At 47.9% G+C, this 14,807-nt stretch overlaps 2 protein-coding genes across 5 annotated transcripts in view; one reads left to right on the top strand and one right to left on the bottom strand.

Annotated features, from left to right (window-relative positions):
• The window catches only part of LOC105700844 (calcitonin gene-related peptide type 1 receptor), a 72,877-nt gene that overhangs the window by 29,466 nt on the left and 28,604 nt on the right, over window positions 1–14,807 (bottom strand). For all 4 annotated transcript variants that reach the window (XM_012427050.2, XM_012427054.1, XM_012427053.1 and 1 more), the window contains one exon: window positions 976–1,086. In XM_012427050.2, coding sequence (XP_012282473.1) covers window positions 976–1,086 — 111 coding nt within the window. The remainder of the gene's footprint in view (window positions 1–975; window positions 1,087–14,807) is intronic.
• LOC105700840 (UDP-glucuronosyltransferase 2C1) lies at window positions 11,218–14,277 on the top strand. Its single transcript, XM_012427043.2, has 5 exons — window positions 11,218–12,048; window positions 12,340–12,762; window positions 12,869–13,100; window positions 13,470–13,695; window positions 13,788–14,277. The coding sequence occupies exons 1-5, from the start codon at window positions 11,632–11,634 to the stop codon at window positions 14,068–14,070; spliced, it is 1,581 nt and encodes a 526-aa protein (XP_012282466.1). The 5' UTR covers window positions 11,218–11,631; the 3' UTR covers window positions 14,071–14,277.

Genomic DNA, 14,807 nt, shown 5'->3' with positions numbered 1-14,807 from the left:
TTTTCTTTTTTTTTCTCACGAGCGGGGTTCCACCGTCGCGTTTACAACGCGACTAAACCGCCGGCGAATGCGCCATCTTCCTCATCGGTAACGCGGGATTTCATTAATGGCTGTCCCACTTTCCGAGTTGGAAAACATTACCGGGACATCGGCACCGCCGCTAATTACCAGCCTTCCATAAGAGCACTCCGGGGCTCTATGTAACTCCGTTTTGGAGGTGAGACGCGATGCGGAATTAATTTCCCGCTCACCTCCCCAATACCGGGACGCCCGCCATTACCGACGCCGTATCGCGGAATCTCTTTCCGAAGGGCCCTGAGAATTCGAGAGGGTCGGTGATAAGGTTAATCCTTCGGCAAATTACTCCCCGCGGCGTGGGGGACCTCCAACTTATGGACACGTACACGCCCCGGAAAATTAACCTTCCCAAATTAAGTTCGCCGCCCACCCCGAGAGACGCCATGTTGCCCTGGCCGAAACCTCTTTATTAATTATGCACCGAGTTTAAACTTACGGGAAACGCAAGACCCCCGGACAATCTTGCAACAACGCGGCTCGGCAACTTGGTAATGTATATACATATAAATAATTATGCAAATATAGGGATATGTACACAAGTCGAGGTGCGGTTTCGGGCATTGAAGTCTCCCAGGAGAAACGGCGCCCGGGGGGTCGCAGAGTTTGGACCAGACTCAAAGATCTCGTGATATCCTTAAATTAAACGTTACCCTGGCGAAGCTGCATGCTTTTTACACCCTTGACACCGTTTTCTTGTTTCCTCTTGAACAATGGAAGAATATAAGGAGTCGTTGGCAGGAAAAAATGGTGATGGCGCTGTGGGGCGTTCTTTGGGAGATTTTTATTCCGACCTTGGAAATCGCGATGATTGGGATGGTGAGCGATGCAGGCTTCGTCAGAGGGTGTAGAATGAAGATTTCAATGGTCCTGGACAATGGTGTCGAATATCGTACTCACAGGAGGCGTCGAATCCCGTGACGAAGTCCGGACAGGGCGCGTAGGCGGTCGTCCCTGCGGGGGTGTTCGGCCAGCAGGACCATCCATCAAAAATCGCCGGACAATACGGCTCTGGAAAACATCCAAAATAGGGGTTCCCGATAAATAAACGCACAGGGACCTACCCCTTCGGAAGAGGTGACATGCCGCGCTTGAAAAACGAGCCGCCCTCGTCAAACTGGGGACCAATATGGCCGACGCGTTTCCTTTTTATGAACGCGCGGGTCGTTAAAAAGTCGATCCGCTCGTTCGGAAGCGAGCACGCAGTACATACAGGGGTTTTTTTATTTATTTGTAAACGGCGGAGGGAGGAGGGCCATGTTTTTGGCCTCCTCCCCCGCCTCGCATCGTGCGAGGTCCTTTGCGCCCCTGCAAGAAGACACCAATAATTGCGCCCCGTTTTAATGGACTTTTACCGAGTTTCCCAAGGGAATTCCTGTAATCTACATTTTTCTTACGGGGCAAAAAGCTCGGGGGAAGATCGCGTAGACGGTACTTCGGAGGAATTTCGAGGTTAGGAACGACAGGGAGGATCTTATCCCCCTCGGTTTGGTCGAGGGGTTCAAGTCGACTCCTTCGCGTTGGGTTTCCTCTCTGGAAGACTTTCCTCTTCCTCCAGGACACTTTGTAAACTGTCGCGGGAGATACGCCGGGTTCTTCTTCGATTTGCTCCCCGTGACTGCGACGCCCTATCTCTCCCCTTTGTGCAGAAATACGCGCCCGGATGCAGGATGGGGAAGGAAGGATGCATCAAGGAAGTGCCCAGGAGCCCCGTCTGCGAAAATCATCCCTTCCGGCGTCCTGCCGCTCCGTAACGACCTCCTTGTTTCACTTATCTCCACCTTCCCCGTTTCTTTCCTTCTTCCCCCCTCCTTCAATTCCCATAAAAGCGTCGCTATAAATTGCGACGTTTCCTGCAGGACTCGTTAATGAGGGACCCGGCCTCTTGATCTCCTCCAGGATTCGAAGGTCCAGTCCATGCCGAATTAAATTCCCGAATTAAATTCCTAAATCAAATGAAATCAATTAAATTGCAAGGCTATTTGCAGGACTCCCCGATGAAGGATCCTCGTATCCTTCCCAAGGATTCGAAGGTCCTTCCGATGCCGAATTAGCGCGCAAAATGGCGGCCACTCTTCAGGCGCGAAAAATCCATTCAACAGGTGGCTCCGGGTATCTGCAGCGAAGTGTGCTCAAAATTGAATTCGTCCTTTGCCGTGTACCTCGCTTTTTGCAATTTCTAGGTGGAAAACCTTCCTCAACGGCATCGGGAATTCACCGCGTTCGCAGGAGGTCGTAATTACATGGAGTCCTTACGGGAGCCCGTCCTGCTCAGCAATTCCGGGCGCGCTGCACTTGCAATTGCGCACCTGGTTATTAGTCAGGTTAGAATCGCGAGCCGAGTCCGCGGACTTCCTGCGAGTTGTTCGCGCAGTTGTCGCCCGATTTCGTGCGGCATTATTAATTCAGCTCCGCCGACAACTTCGGCCCCACCCAATCGCGCCTAATGGCCACCGAAATCCTGCGTGTCAGATTCGGTTGCAATCAGCCGATTAAACCCGGGATTTCATCAGTCAATTAGCACTTAACGAGACGGTAAAATGTTAATGCCGAAATTAGTTCATTAGTTTATTAACAGACGCCTGGCCGGGACGGAGGAAATGGTCCGGCCATTCCGCCGCGTCGGGGAGAAGCTCCGTTTCGGGTCTGCTTATAAATCCAGGATATACAAATCCACGGATGTAGAAATGGCGCGGCTTTCTGGAAATAAATGTGACTCGGGAGCCTTGGAATTGTCGAAACGGGGCCGAGGCCCAGGAAGGCGCCTCGACGTTTCATAACCTTCCGTCTCTTCCTGCAGGACCCCCGCAGAGGTGTCTCTTCCAGGCCGTCCTTCCCGTTTCCTTGATCCCGCTCTTCTTTTTTTTTTCTACCTACTCTCCCGTTTCCCCACCTTTACGCGCAAAGGGGGATACACCTTATTCTCGGATCTCCATTCAATTTCCTCTCATTCCCAGCGGATGTCCCATAACTGGGTGGGATCCTCGATCGCGTCCTGGGATGCCTCCCCGAGGGAAAACAGGATTATTTACCCCTACCTAATGGAATATTTCGGTTAACCCTCGAGCGAAGGATCGCGGCTTTCCTGATTTTTCGACTATGAGTACAGAAGGATATACAAGGGTGTATACAAGAAAAGCCCGACGACCCGATAACAAGGGTGGAGGATGCTTCGAGTCGGGGAAAATAATTTCGGATAATTAAAGTGCGTTATAATTGTGATCGATATCCGATCACTTTTATCTCGCGCGAAGGTGATGTTAACCACCAGGTAAACGTCGAGGTGGGGGAATTTAATTTAAAACCTGGCGAGGGCGTAAATCAAGGCGAGACCTCGAGGGGGAAAAAATTCAACGCCTCTCCGCGTGGAATAACGTCCTTCCTGGGTATCGTTCTTCCGGTTGGGAAGGAATATACACCCGGAGTTTGCATAAAGCCAACGCGTACATGTTTCGGTTTAATTCCAATAAACACGAACGCCCTTAATATTCACCTCGAGGCACCGCGAGGCGCCCTGGATTATCCTCGGTGGAGGATCTCTCAGAGCCCGGGGAGCTCCGGAAAAAATTCCACCCTGTAGCCGAGGGTCCAAGGCTCGATCAAGGTCCTCTGAAAAATCGGCGTTATCCGCTCGGTTTCCCCGGGGAAAAAAAAAAGGATCGAAAGCGTTCGCTGGGACTCGCTCCGCTTCCAAGTTAATCGGATTCCCTCGGCTGGGGGTGGTTTGCGCCGCTCTATTTTCTCCCCCCTTTTTTCCTTCCCGTATAGGATTACCATTATAAATTTTTCGAAGCCCATCCCGGCCGAATCCGTACCCTGGGAAAAAGGGGAGCGAGGGAGAGAGAGATAATTTTCGAACCGCCAGAGACGCGGAACCCGGAGGCAAGGATAATGCGCACCGCGCGGATTAATCCGCGTAATCCGGCGTAAACCCGTTTAGCACACAGCAAAGTAAATGTTCACGAGCCGTGTAATTCGCGATCGTCCATTTGGCGCCGATTACACGCTACAGCTCGCGCTTTGTAAAATCCTCCACCTCATTGGGGAATTCTTTGGCCGGGTCAAGGATGACAACCGGGCGGAAAGTCCGGTTGACAATTTTCCGAAAATTATTATCCTCCTTCGTGGGCCCCGGAATTATAATTTAACAGCGTTCGGGAAGTCATCTCGTAGGTACTAAGAGCACTTCCGATTCCCCGGTGATACCGGAAGTGCCCCTGCAAAGGGCGGCCCTTCAGCGCAGCTTCCGCCGATCCCGGTTTAGCCTCGTAAAATCCTCTCTTCAAAGCGGAAATACCGCTGGACGTTTCGATATTTTCAGTCTTCCGGCCATCGGGCTCAAAAGCGAAACGAAATCCCGATACGATATCGCCTGGCCTTCCGGCTTCGTGTCGGCGAATTTCCTTGTTTTCGACAAGATTCCGGCCGACGTGCCGGGTTTTCAGCCCTTTCTTGCACCCACCCTCGGTAATTACTCGGCGCCGATTAATTCGCAAATGCAGCCGCTTTGGTGTCGCTCTGCAGAGCGGCACATCGTTGCACCCAAATGCATCCCCTGCTGCAGGGGTGAACGCACCCTGCTGTAGGTGCAACTTCGCAGCAGGCTGCCAGTTGCTGCAATTAGTCGGCGGAAGTGCGACATTGCCGTCTCTCCGGTACGCGTCAAGTTTACTTGACGCGTTAAGTGCTACCCGAGCTTGTCGCAGAAACTGTGGGGAGCGCGACGAAACCTTTCGCCATCTTGAAAAAAAAAAAAAGAGACATCTTCGTCGCCGGCGCCCATCGCCATTTTTACCGGACCAAAAGTGCATTGTCGTATCCGAATTCGAAAAAGCTCTCTCAAGCCTCCTCCATACGGCAGTAATAATGGCCAACCTGCACTGCGCCGCACTAGACACAATTCCATCGAATTTCCTGAAGTTTCGTCGAATCCCCCCGAATTTGTGGATTTTTTAATTTACCGCCCCTCCCTCCCAAGGGGGGGAAAATGATTCGCGTCGGAATTATTGCTCGCCGTGGGTCGCGTCCCTATTTTTTACGCCCATCATATGGCATATCCGATGAACGTTTTGGTTTTTTTACTTCCCCCAATTTGTCCCATCGCACGTGCATTCGTGCTTTAACGACGTTCTATAAATCCCGCCGAAAAAAAAAAACAAAAAAAAACCAGGGAAGGATATGGAAAAATGGGGAATAAAACCGAGCATGTCAAAACGACGCCTGCCGTCTGTCCGGAGAGAATAGAGGGAGCGCATCTCTGGGTAAATTAATCTTGGAAATTATTCCTCCCCTTACCTCGGCGCAATCGTTTTTCTGTCGGGGGGTATATCTTTGCAGACGTGTAATTAGATTTCGGAGGCAACATAACCTCGACCGGCGTTTACAGCGATCGCAAATAAGTAACTACCCACGGCAGCAGCCGAAGGCCAATTCCCCGCATTCGTTCCTCCTCATTTAAATAAAGACGCGTTTAATCGCCTTTCCTTAACCCTCCCCGAAGAAAAGCGTCCCTCGGGATTCGAGTTGCCCTCGTTTAAATGGAACGCCCCACCCTCCTGCAGATGCGCAACCTATTTGCTAATTTCCCCCGGTAAACAGCCATAAGCCTTTCCTCGCCCTTTTTCACTCTCGACAAAAGCCTCGGTAAGAAAAGACAAAAGAAAGAGGGATAAAAATAAAATACTCTGCCCATTCCATCCGTCGAACTCCCCGACCTCAATTGCACGTCCATTTTCATTCCTAAATTTAATATCAATCTAGACAGGCCGGAATCAATGACACTCGATCATTCCCCGATGATGCTTCGGTGGAAAGTCATTTTTCACCGGTGGATAATCGAGGAGCATTCTGGAGGCAACCCCTGCGTCGAAATCCCTGGGAATGAAAATGGATGAAAAAATCCCCCAATTTATCTCACAAGCGTATCGAATTTATCGAATAGGGACATTTTACCGTATCATTTTACTTACCATTTATAGGTGGTTTCTCTTCGCTTCCGGTCGTTCGTCAGGCTTTTTCTTTCGAGACATATTTCTCGGCCTTAATGGCGCTATCTCTCTTTCTCCTTTTAATTTCGCGTGTTCCGTTTCGCGTTTCCAGGGTGTCTTTACGGGGAGGATCTCATCCCTCGGGAGCCGGCTTCGAGTCGCAGCTTCCCGAGTTTACGATTTTTCGCCGCTTTACTGCACCCTCCTGCGTTTCCGGTTTTGCGAGCTGCCTTATTTCCGCGGATCCCCGAGGAAGCGGGATACGTGTATACAAGTACATATGTATCCACTTCTATTGACATCTAAGATGCACCTATACCCGTAACGCACAATCGTGCGTATATGAGGAATGTCAAAGCTTCGAATTCTAATGCACCCCGAGCCGTTACAACGGTTTGCCAAGTGCACCGACAAGTGCACCACCAAGTGCAGAAATGCTCGTCGAACCGAGTTAACGCCTCCCTCGGGAATCATCAGCGATATCCGCTTAAAGTTTCCGCACCTGAAGGCCGATTTCCACCTAAGGACAGTTCGAGTTCATCGACACCCCTGACACCGTTCGCCCTCGGCAAGGCTTCAATTTTGTAAACCGGATTAAAGAATAAGACCCCCTGCCTAATTACTTTCCTTAAGGTGAAATGAAACCCCCTTCAAATCAGTCGATTCGAATACAACACTTTTTTTTTAAGGGTGTTAGATCAAACTGTCCGAAACTTTGGCACATTACTCCTGATCATCTAAGAATTGTCCTGACACATTGAAAATATGGATTTTTTAAAAATTTGTTTAATTCAGCCCAGACCAGATCCAAAATGGCGTCGAGCTCTCATATTTCGATCGATATACAATTATCGAAGGCTCTGATATGAGAATCGAAAGGGTCAGGACAATTTTACGACAATTTAGAACACTCTGGTAATCGATAAACTCGCATTTGAACGGGATAAAGGCAAAAAAAGTGTTGTATGCGCTTTTATGCTAAAACGATGGGAATACGAGGTCTCGGAGTGAAAATTTAATTGACCTGGAAATCACAGATGGCGCAGGGGGTCCCTCTGCAGTCAATTAGGGCCCCAGAAAGCACGAATCCGGAGGCTTTCTGGAGTTTTACTTCGATTTCTTTATAATTATTGTACGAAAACGACAGGTGGAGTATGCCATTTGGTACTATACCCAATATAATTCGACCCAGCTGTCGATATAAAAATGAACGTCGACAACGCAGGCATTTAGAAAAATTTTCTTTATCCACGTCGATCAAGTTCCTCGACGTGTTTCAGTTCACCTTAAACATTAAGATTTAATTCTTTGGTAAAAGAGCGAGGGTATAAATAACACCCGTCGTCCAGACCTCCCGATATTGAAAGTGCTCCTTAAGGGTGGAATTTCATTACGATGTGCTTTGTCCAGGGGCTCAACGTATCCCTGGGGAAGGGCTGTATTAAAGGTTCAGCTAGAGAGAAAATGAAGTCTTTTTCCATATTCTTGTGTAAATCGAGTCCCCGAGATTAACTCGGACAAGGGAAGGAGCCGGTCACTTTATCCCGGGGGTTATTAAGCTCGGTGATAAGAGTTATCCGCAAGTGGCGACGCGCCAGGAAACGAGACCGAGCTTTTCGAGTGGACCGAAACTTCCCCAGAGAGGAAAGAATTTCATCCCTGTCCGATATTCCCAGGATTATGCTCACCCCTTTCAAGATTCTCCATCCAAATTCAAGCAACTTCGCCTTGGAGTTTTATTAATAATAGGGAAAATTTTTCCCTCATTCGTGAGATAATTTTCGAAAGATTAATTAAATTACCCTCGAGTGAGTAATTCTCTCCTTGCCTCGATATTCCGAGAATTATGCTCACCTCTTTCTCGCTTTTCACTCCTTCGCAAACTCGAGTAACTTCGTCCTGGCTTCGGGTCTCCCCAGAAACAGCTTTTGCCACCTCGCGTACGCGGAGTTAATTCCCGTTTAATAAGTAAATTACGAGGAAGATCCTTAAGCCTGTCCACGAATAGGAAAATTAAACTGGCAGAGCGGGAAAGTTTTCCCGACGCCTTTCGACCCGGCGATCTTAATGATCCAAGATGGCCGAAGTCAGGGATCATCCGGCCGAGGGTGGGGAAAGGAATTTCATTCCCACCAAGCCATCCAATTCATCGGGTTTTGCCAGAGCCCTGTCATAAATACGGCGAGGAATGGGCTGTAAAAATTACAAGGATTTACGACGCCTCCGGAGCTCGGAGAGAGACAAAAAAGAGACGAAACGCGGCGACCTCGCGACGTCTTCTTCGTTTCCTCTTCTTTCTCGACTCTCCGAAACGCCCTTAAAGGGTCTTGGTAATTTTCAGGACACGTGGGGAATTTCATCGAATTTCCGTGGGGGTGATAAATAACGATTAATGCTCGCCTTGGTTAAAAGAAAGCATCCCCGAGGAGCTTGCGACCAGTCTGTTACATATATATATGTATTAGTCAAGATTCAGCAGAGCCACCATTTGCAATCCTCAAGGGGCGGAAAATGGGGTTTCGAAAGAGTCGGAAGAAAGAGGGTGAATTGTCCACCCGAGGAGAAAGTAAGCCGAAAAGGAGGAGGAAGCTGCTGATATCGCAGAGTTTCATTTTGTGGTTAATTGCCCGAGCTTTCCAGCCCCGTTTAAGCTCGCTGTTTAAACTCGTGCTTTTTCTCGGCAAAAGAAGGTGGAGAAGGAAAGCTCCAGCCGAATACGTCGACGCGATTTCCCTTTCGGAGTTTTTGACCGAGGGGAGGAAAGCTCCAATGCCTCTTATCACTCGAGGCTTGAGCTGCAATTAGCCCTCGAGCCTCGCAATTAAGTGCACTTTGAGTCGGGGAGCTTTCCTTCCGTATTTTTTCAGCCCCCCCTCGAGCACCGAGCTAATAAGTGCCCTAATTGGACTACAGGTCGGTCTCGGTTATGGTTGAAAAATGGGAAAAGAGAAAAGATTTCAAGCCACCTTGCGTCGGAAAAGCTCCCCGCGTCTCGACTTTCCTGCTTGTCTGATAAAAAGAGCTTACGGCGTTTTTACATATTCTCGGCCATGATGCGCGAAAACGCAGACAAATTAAATATCTTCGCATGGCGACTGCAAGCTCGACTGTCGAATTCGAATTTAAAAGTTCGAATTAGATAAAGAGAGCTTACGGCGTCTTTACGTATTCTCGGCCATGATGCGCGAAAACGCAGACAAATTAAATATCTTCGCATGGCGACTGCAAGCTCGACTGTCGAATTCGAATTTAAAAGTTCGAGGATTCTCCCATGAAATTAGATAAAGAGAGCTTACGGCGTCTTTACATTTTCTCAGCCGCGATGCGCGAAATCGGCGACTAATTAAATATCTTCGTATAGCGCCTGCAAGCTCGACTGTCGAATTCGAAGTTAAAAGTTCGAGGATTCTCCCATGAAATTAGATAAAGAGAGCTTACGGCGTCTTTACATTTTCTCAGTCGCGATGTGCGAAAACGGCAACAAATTAAATATCTTCGCATGGCGCCTGCAAGCTCGACTGTCGAATTCGAACTTGAAAGTTCGAGGATTCTCCCTTGGAATCCCACGTCCGGCAAGTTTCCCCTGGCCGATAATTCTCGCATTTTACTTCCTCCCTTTTCAATCCGAGGAAGCTCTACTCCGAGGTGCTTTGCGCGGGTGCTCGCCCGTAAAGGAGCTTCCGGGCGCTCCGGGAGCTTTGCGGGGGGCGAGGTATCCCAGCCCGCCAAGAATTTACTCGGGGTGGGTTTAATCGAAGTCAAGACTCGCTTTAAAGTGATTTACGCCCCCTGCGCTTAGTCAAACGGATTATTTGCCCGAATCATCGCCCCCTCTTCCGAGCTTTGACTTGGGAAGTCTTATTCGCCCCCCCCTGGAGGGACCTCCGAAAGTTTACCTTTCTTCCTCCCTCGGAAGTTTCACTTTTGCCAAAAAGAAACTTCAGCCCGAGACCCACGGGGGATTTTTCCCTCCATCTTTCCTTCTATTATCAAATCCTAGTTTCCGCCCGTTTTGTTATCAAATTCTCATAATGCCCCTCGTATTTTCTGGAGAAAATGGCCCCGCTTTTCCGCGCAGCGGGAGTTCTCGTTATCGATGTCAGTTGTCGTGGAAAGGGATATCGCTCGCCTTATGAGTCGCAGAAATTAAAAGCGATAAGTAACGGAAACCGGACAAAACCATCTAAAGTAACGATGCTTGGGGATAAACCCGTAATTATCCAGTGATTAGAGAAATTCTTTCACGTTCCTCCTTAGAAAATCCGTAAAATCTAATCCGAGGTCCCAAATCTCGTCCAAAACGTGACTCACGAAGTGTTTTTACCCCGAAGACGAAAATCGCGGTCGAACGTTTCATCTCCGAGATAATGGATCACTCTGTAATCACGAGTCAGTCATCAAATCATAGACCAATCGAGGTCACTACAAACGTTTCTACGAAATTTTATATATTTTTTTTTATATCCTTAATTCCACAATCTTGCAGAAATAAGCTCGAATGAATTTACGAATTTACTAAATTCAAGATTTAAGGGGATGTGAAAGTGGCATCCGAGAGCTCAATCGTTCATAAAACTTTTTCTACGAACTGGGTGTCTCAAATCGTTTCATACTTTAAAACGTGAATATGGAGACCTTAAGGTAGGTCCTGAAACTCGGAAAATTTAATTTCTTATCAACTATTTTTAAACTATTTTTAAAATACATATTTTTAAAATAACCTCTTCGATGCAACTTCCACATCGCCTTAAGAACGGATAAACAATATTCAATCGGTAGGAAGTAAATTTAGTCGAGTCGTGATTATTGCCCCCTCAAAATAGAACGACTCTTATCACCCCGTATAAACAAAGACCACGTTCGCAAATCGTGATAAATAATTACTCCTATGAAATAATTCCAAAGAACTCATTGAACGATTAAAAAACAAAAAAGAAGAAAGGAAGTTTCCAGCGAAAACTCGTGAGTGAAAATCTGAAGATGCAGCTCTTTGGGAATTAATTACTCGGCTAATGGATTCAAGCAAGTCATGCGACATGGACAAGTTCGTAATCAGGAACACGCGCTATTATGGCATAAGTAATGATTCCGAGTAGTGGCCTTGGTAAATATACACGACATGGTGCTGATAAGTCGGGGGCCAATCGGGCCAGTCTGGGGCTAGAAAATTCCACCGATTCCCGATTTCACGGTTCGAGACGACCCGAGAGAATCGACTCTGACATTCCGAGTTCGTCCAAGGGAAGAGTGGCAAACCAATTCGACGTCTCCAAATCGGCCGTAATTTGCCTCTTGGGCTGTTTTCCAAGCAGGAGTTAAAGTTAAGGGAAAAGTTGGCCCCAGTTGTGGAGCATTAATAATAAAAGTGCGATCCCCAGGGGACGGAGAGTCCAGGCGAAGTGTCGGTAACGGAAGTGGAGTTGGAGTGAGTTTCTTTCACGGGAGTAAAGTAGATTTTCTACTTAAATCGATCGAGCGACCGTAGGAACGGGTCGGAAGCCGAGGAAAGAAAGCGAGGCTCCGTCGAGCGGAGAAGAATCGACAAACTGGCCGATAACCGACGGATAAGATGGCGGGAAAAAAGATGTTGATATCGCTGCTCCTGGTGTTCGGGGTTTTCGCGTCGGGGGAGACCTACAGGATCCTCGGGCTCTTTGCATTCAACGGGAAGAGCCACTTTGTCATGTTCGAGAGGCTGATGAAGGCCCTGGCCAGCAGGGGCCACCAGGTGGACGTTGCCAGCACCTACCCCTTGAAGAAACCCTATCCGAATTATACGGACATCATCGTGTTCGAGCAACCTAATGGGGCTTGGGTGAACAATCTGACATTTTCCACTTTGCAGAACGACTTCTTGGTCTTCAGAATTGCGCCCATGGTCGGCCATATCGGAAATGACATCTGCAAGAATATGAAGAATCCCGATCTACAGGCAATCGTGAAAAACCCTCCGAAGGACCCTCCCTACGATCTGGTGATATTAGAGGTGAGCTTCGGTATCAGCTTATAAGGAACTTCTAAAATTATCAACATTGATTTGCAACCAAAAGACGCATTAATTATGATAATTGTCCCTGTCGCTCAAAAACCTGTAGAAGAAAATCATAAGTTCCCAGCCTCCCCAAGTCCGGCATTTTTAAACGTTTTGACTCTATTAATTTTCCTTAAATCCCCCTTAAAAAAAAAAAGAAAAAAATTCACCCGCGAACATAGGACCATAATAGAGTGAGCTCGAGGTCGGGTTATGTTTGGTGACAGTCGTTTCCCGATTTTCCAGATCTTTGCTGCGCACTGTTTCGTAGCGATCGGTCACAAATTTGGCGTCCCGGTGATAGGAGTGAGTTCTTCCGATCTGTACCCCTGGGGGAACCGATTAGTGGCCAATCCTGAAAACCTCGCCCTGGTTCCGACCAACCTGGCTCCCCAGCTAGATCTACGGTTCTTCTGGAACAGGTTGACCAACGTGATCGATGCCTGGATCGATACCGCTGAATTCGACTACGAAACGACTTCGATCCAGAACGAGTACATCAGGAAATACGTGGGACCGGATGTTCCTGGGGTCCGTGAGTTGGAGAAAACCATTGCCTTGATCCTGGTCAACACCCACATATCCATAAATGGTATCAAACCCACAACACCGGCCTTGGTGGAGGTAGGGGGACTGCACATCCATGACGACGGTCCTGACCTACCCCAGGTGACTATTTTGTATGGTTTTGCCTAAACAGCGTCGTCCGAGCCATAAAGAAATTTCCCTCGTGGTTCCTTTCCCCTCGGTTTGACAAATTTTCATTTTTATCCAGGACCTGCAACAATGGCTGGACGAGAGCAAGGATGGGGTCGTCTATTTTTCTTTTGGGTCCATGGTGAGGATAGAGACTTTTCCTAGGGACATCCTTTTAGCGATCTACCAGTCCCTGCGAAAAATCGCGCCGGTTCGGGTGCTGATGAAAATCCCGGATCCTAGGGACCTTCCACCAGGACTGCCCGATAACGTCCTGACGCGTCCATGGATATCTCAGCTGAAGGTCCTGAGTAAGTGCCCGATAAGGAATCACGCAAAGGCGACTCTACAAATCGCTTCGATCCGGAGCCAGATCTGAATTGCAAAGAGTCACGATACCCTTTCCCTTGACAAAAGCGACGGTTTCGTCATCGGGTACATTTGTAAGCGGCAGGTGCTAAGATTAATAACCCTTATCAGTCTTTCTTAACGTATGGACGAATGATAAACGTTTCCGCATAATTTAGCAAACAGGCGCCTCGGTATATCTATGATAATTCCCAGCGCGACAATCGTCAAATGATACAGAAAAGGAAAATAAATTCGACGTACCGAGTCCTGCGAAAAAAGATTCGCGGTTAATGGAAATAGGAAAATCTCATATGGTGGGCGTTTTTCAGATCACAAGAACGTGAGGGCCTTCGTAACTCACGGGGGTCTTATGGGGACCCAAGAGGCCATCCACTACGCCGTCCCCATGATCGGCATCCCCCTGTTCGCCGATCAGCACCTCAATGTCGATTTCTACGTCGAAAAGAAAATCGCTGTTAAGGTCGACTACAAGACCCTTACCGTCGAGAAAATGGACGCCGCCTTGAACGCCATTCTTTACGATCCAACTTATAGGTAACGTAAACTAACAAAAGCAACTCCCTTAAGCTACTCGAGTTTAAATAATGCCCCGAGCTTTTTAAACTCTCCTTATCTTTTTTCTCCAGGGAGACTGTTAAGGAGCTCTCCGATAGATTCCTGGATCGTCCTCTAAGCGCCGTCGACACCGCAGTGTTCTGGGTCGAGTACATAATCAGAAATGGCGGAGACTCGTTGAGGTCACCAGCTTTAGATTTGGCATGGTGGCAGGAGGCACTTTTGGATGTCTTCGCGGTCTTCTTATCAGCAATCTTAGTTCTGATTTATTTGGCGTACCTGTTGATCAGGTTGCTGGCGCGAATACTCAGGAGGAACCGCCTCAAGGCGAATTTGTCGAAGAAAAATAGGTGACCGATCGTGTTCAATTAGAAGCACGCTAACTGAAGGATAATTAGCACTGGGGGGTTGGATCTTATCATAAGACAATAACCGATAATTTTAGACTAGGACTTATAATTTAAGGACGTCGAACGAGGTACTTAATCACGAAGTTGGGCGACATCTGCGAAAATCATCGACCCATTTTAAATAAACCTTAATCTTCCATGTCAATTTTAATTTCTAGAGTTTAATTAACATTACTCCCCCTGAACTAATAGTTAATCGATCAAGAAGTTCCCTTAAAAAGCTTCCTTAGTAAGTCTATCAATAATCCTTGCAAAATACGAATAGAGGCGTTTTGTGTTGCGAAGCCATGAACAGCACCGGTTAAGCCGAATTAATTGTTATAAAACATAAAAGTAAGTGTCCTAGAATCAAAGGAAACCTTTAAGGGGCTGTTTTTCCGAAGGATCAGCGATAATTCAAAAGTGTACGGCTTAAAGTCAAGGGATTCCAGTTTGGGCACTTAGAAAGTGTAAAGCGAAGGGACCAAGGTGACAGAATCACTGTGGGTCTGATAAGAACAACGCTGCTGCCGTTATCTGTAATCGTCCTATCAGAGTGCTAGAAAATCCTGGCAATGTTCCCCTTTCAACCAAGGAGCCACCACACGATGTTCCTGGCCCTGATAAAGGTGCTCGTGGAGCGTGGCCACCACGTTGATGAAATCAGCCACTTTCCCTGGAAGTCTAGTCTACCGAACCACA

Source organism: Orussus abietinus, unplaced genomic scaffold (assembly GCF_000612105.2).
Source record: "Orussus abietinus isolate OABI.00-Male unplaced genomic scaffold, Oabi_2.0 scaffold54, whole genome shotgun sequence".
NCBI classification, from domain to species: Eukaryota; Metazoa; Arthropoda; class Insecta; order Hymenoptera; family Orussidae; genus Orussus; species Orussus abietinus.
Note: the sequence above shows the minus strand (reverse complement) of the source record. Positions and strands in the feature narration are given on the sequence as shown.

What these genes read in the sequence shown, in the direction of transcription:
- LOC105700840 (XM_012427043.2), top strand. Translation starts at nt 11,632, where the DNA reads ATGGCGGGAAAAAAGATGTTGATATCGCTGCTCCTGGTGTTCGGGGTT. An exon ending in ACGGTCCTGACCTACCCCAG is followed by an intron (nt 12,763 to 12,868) that starts GTGACTATTTTG and finishes ATTTTTATCCAG; the next exon opens with GACCTGCAACAATGGCTGGA. An exon ending in CTTTACGATCCAACTTATAG is followed by an intron (nt 13,696 to 13,787) that starts GTAACGTAAACT and finishes TTTTTTCTCCAG; the next exon opens with GGAGACTGTTAAGGAGCTCT.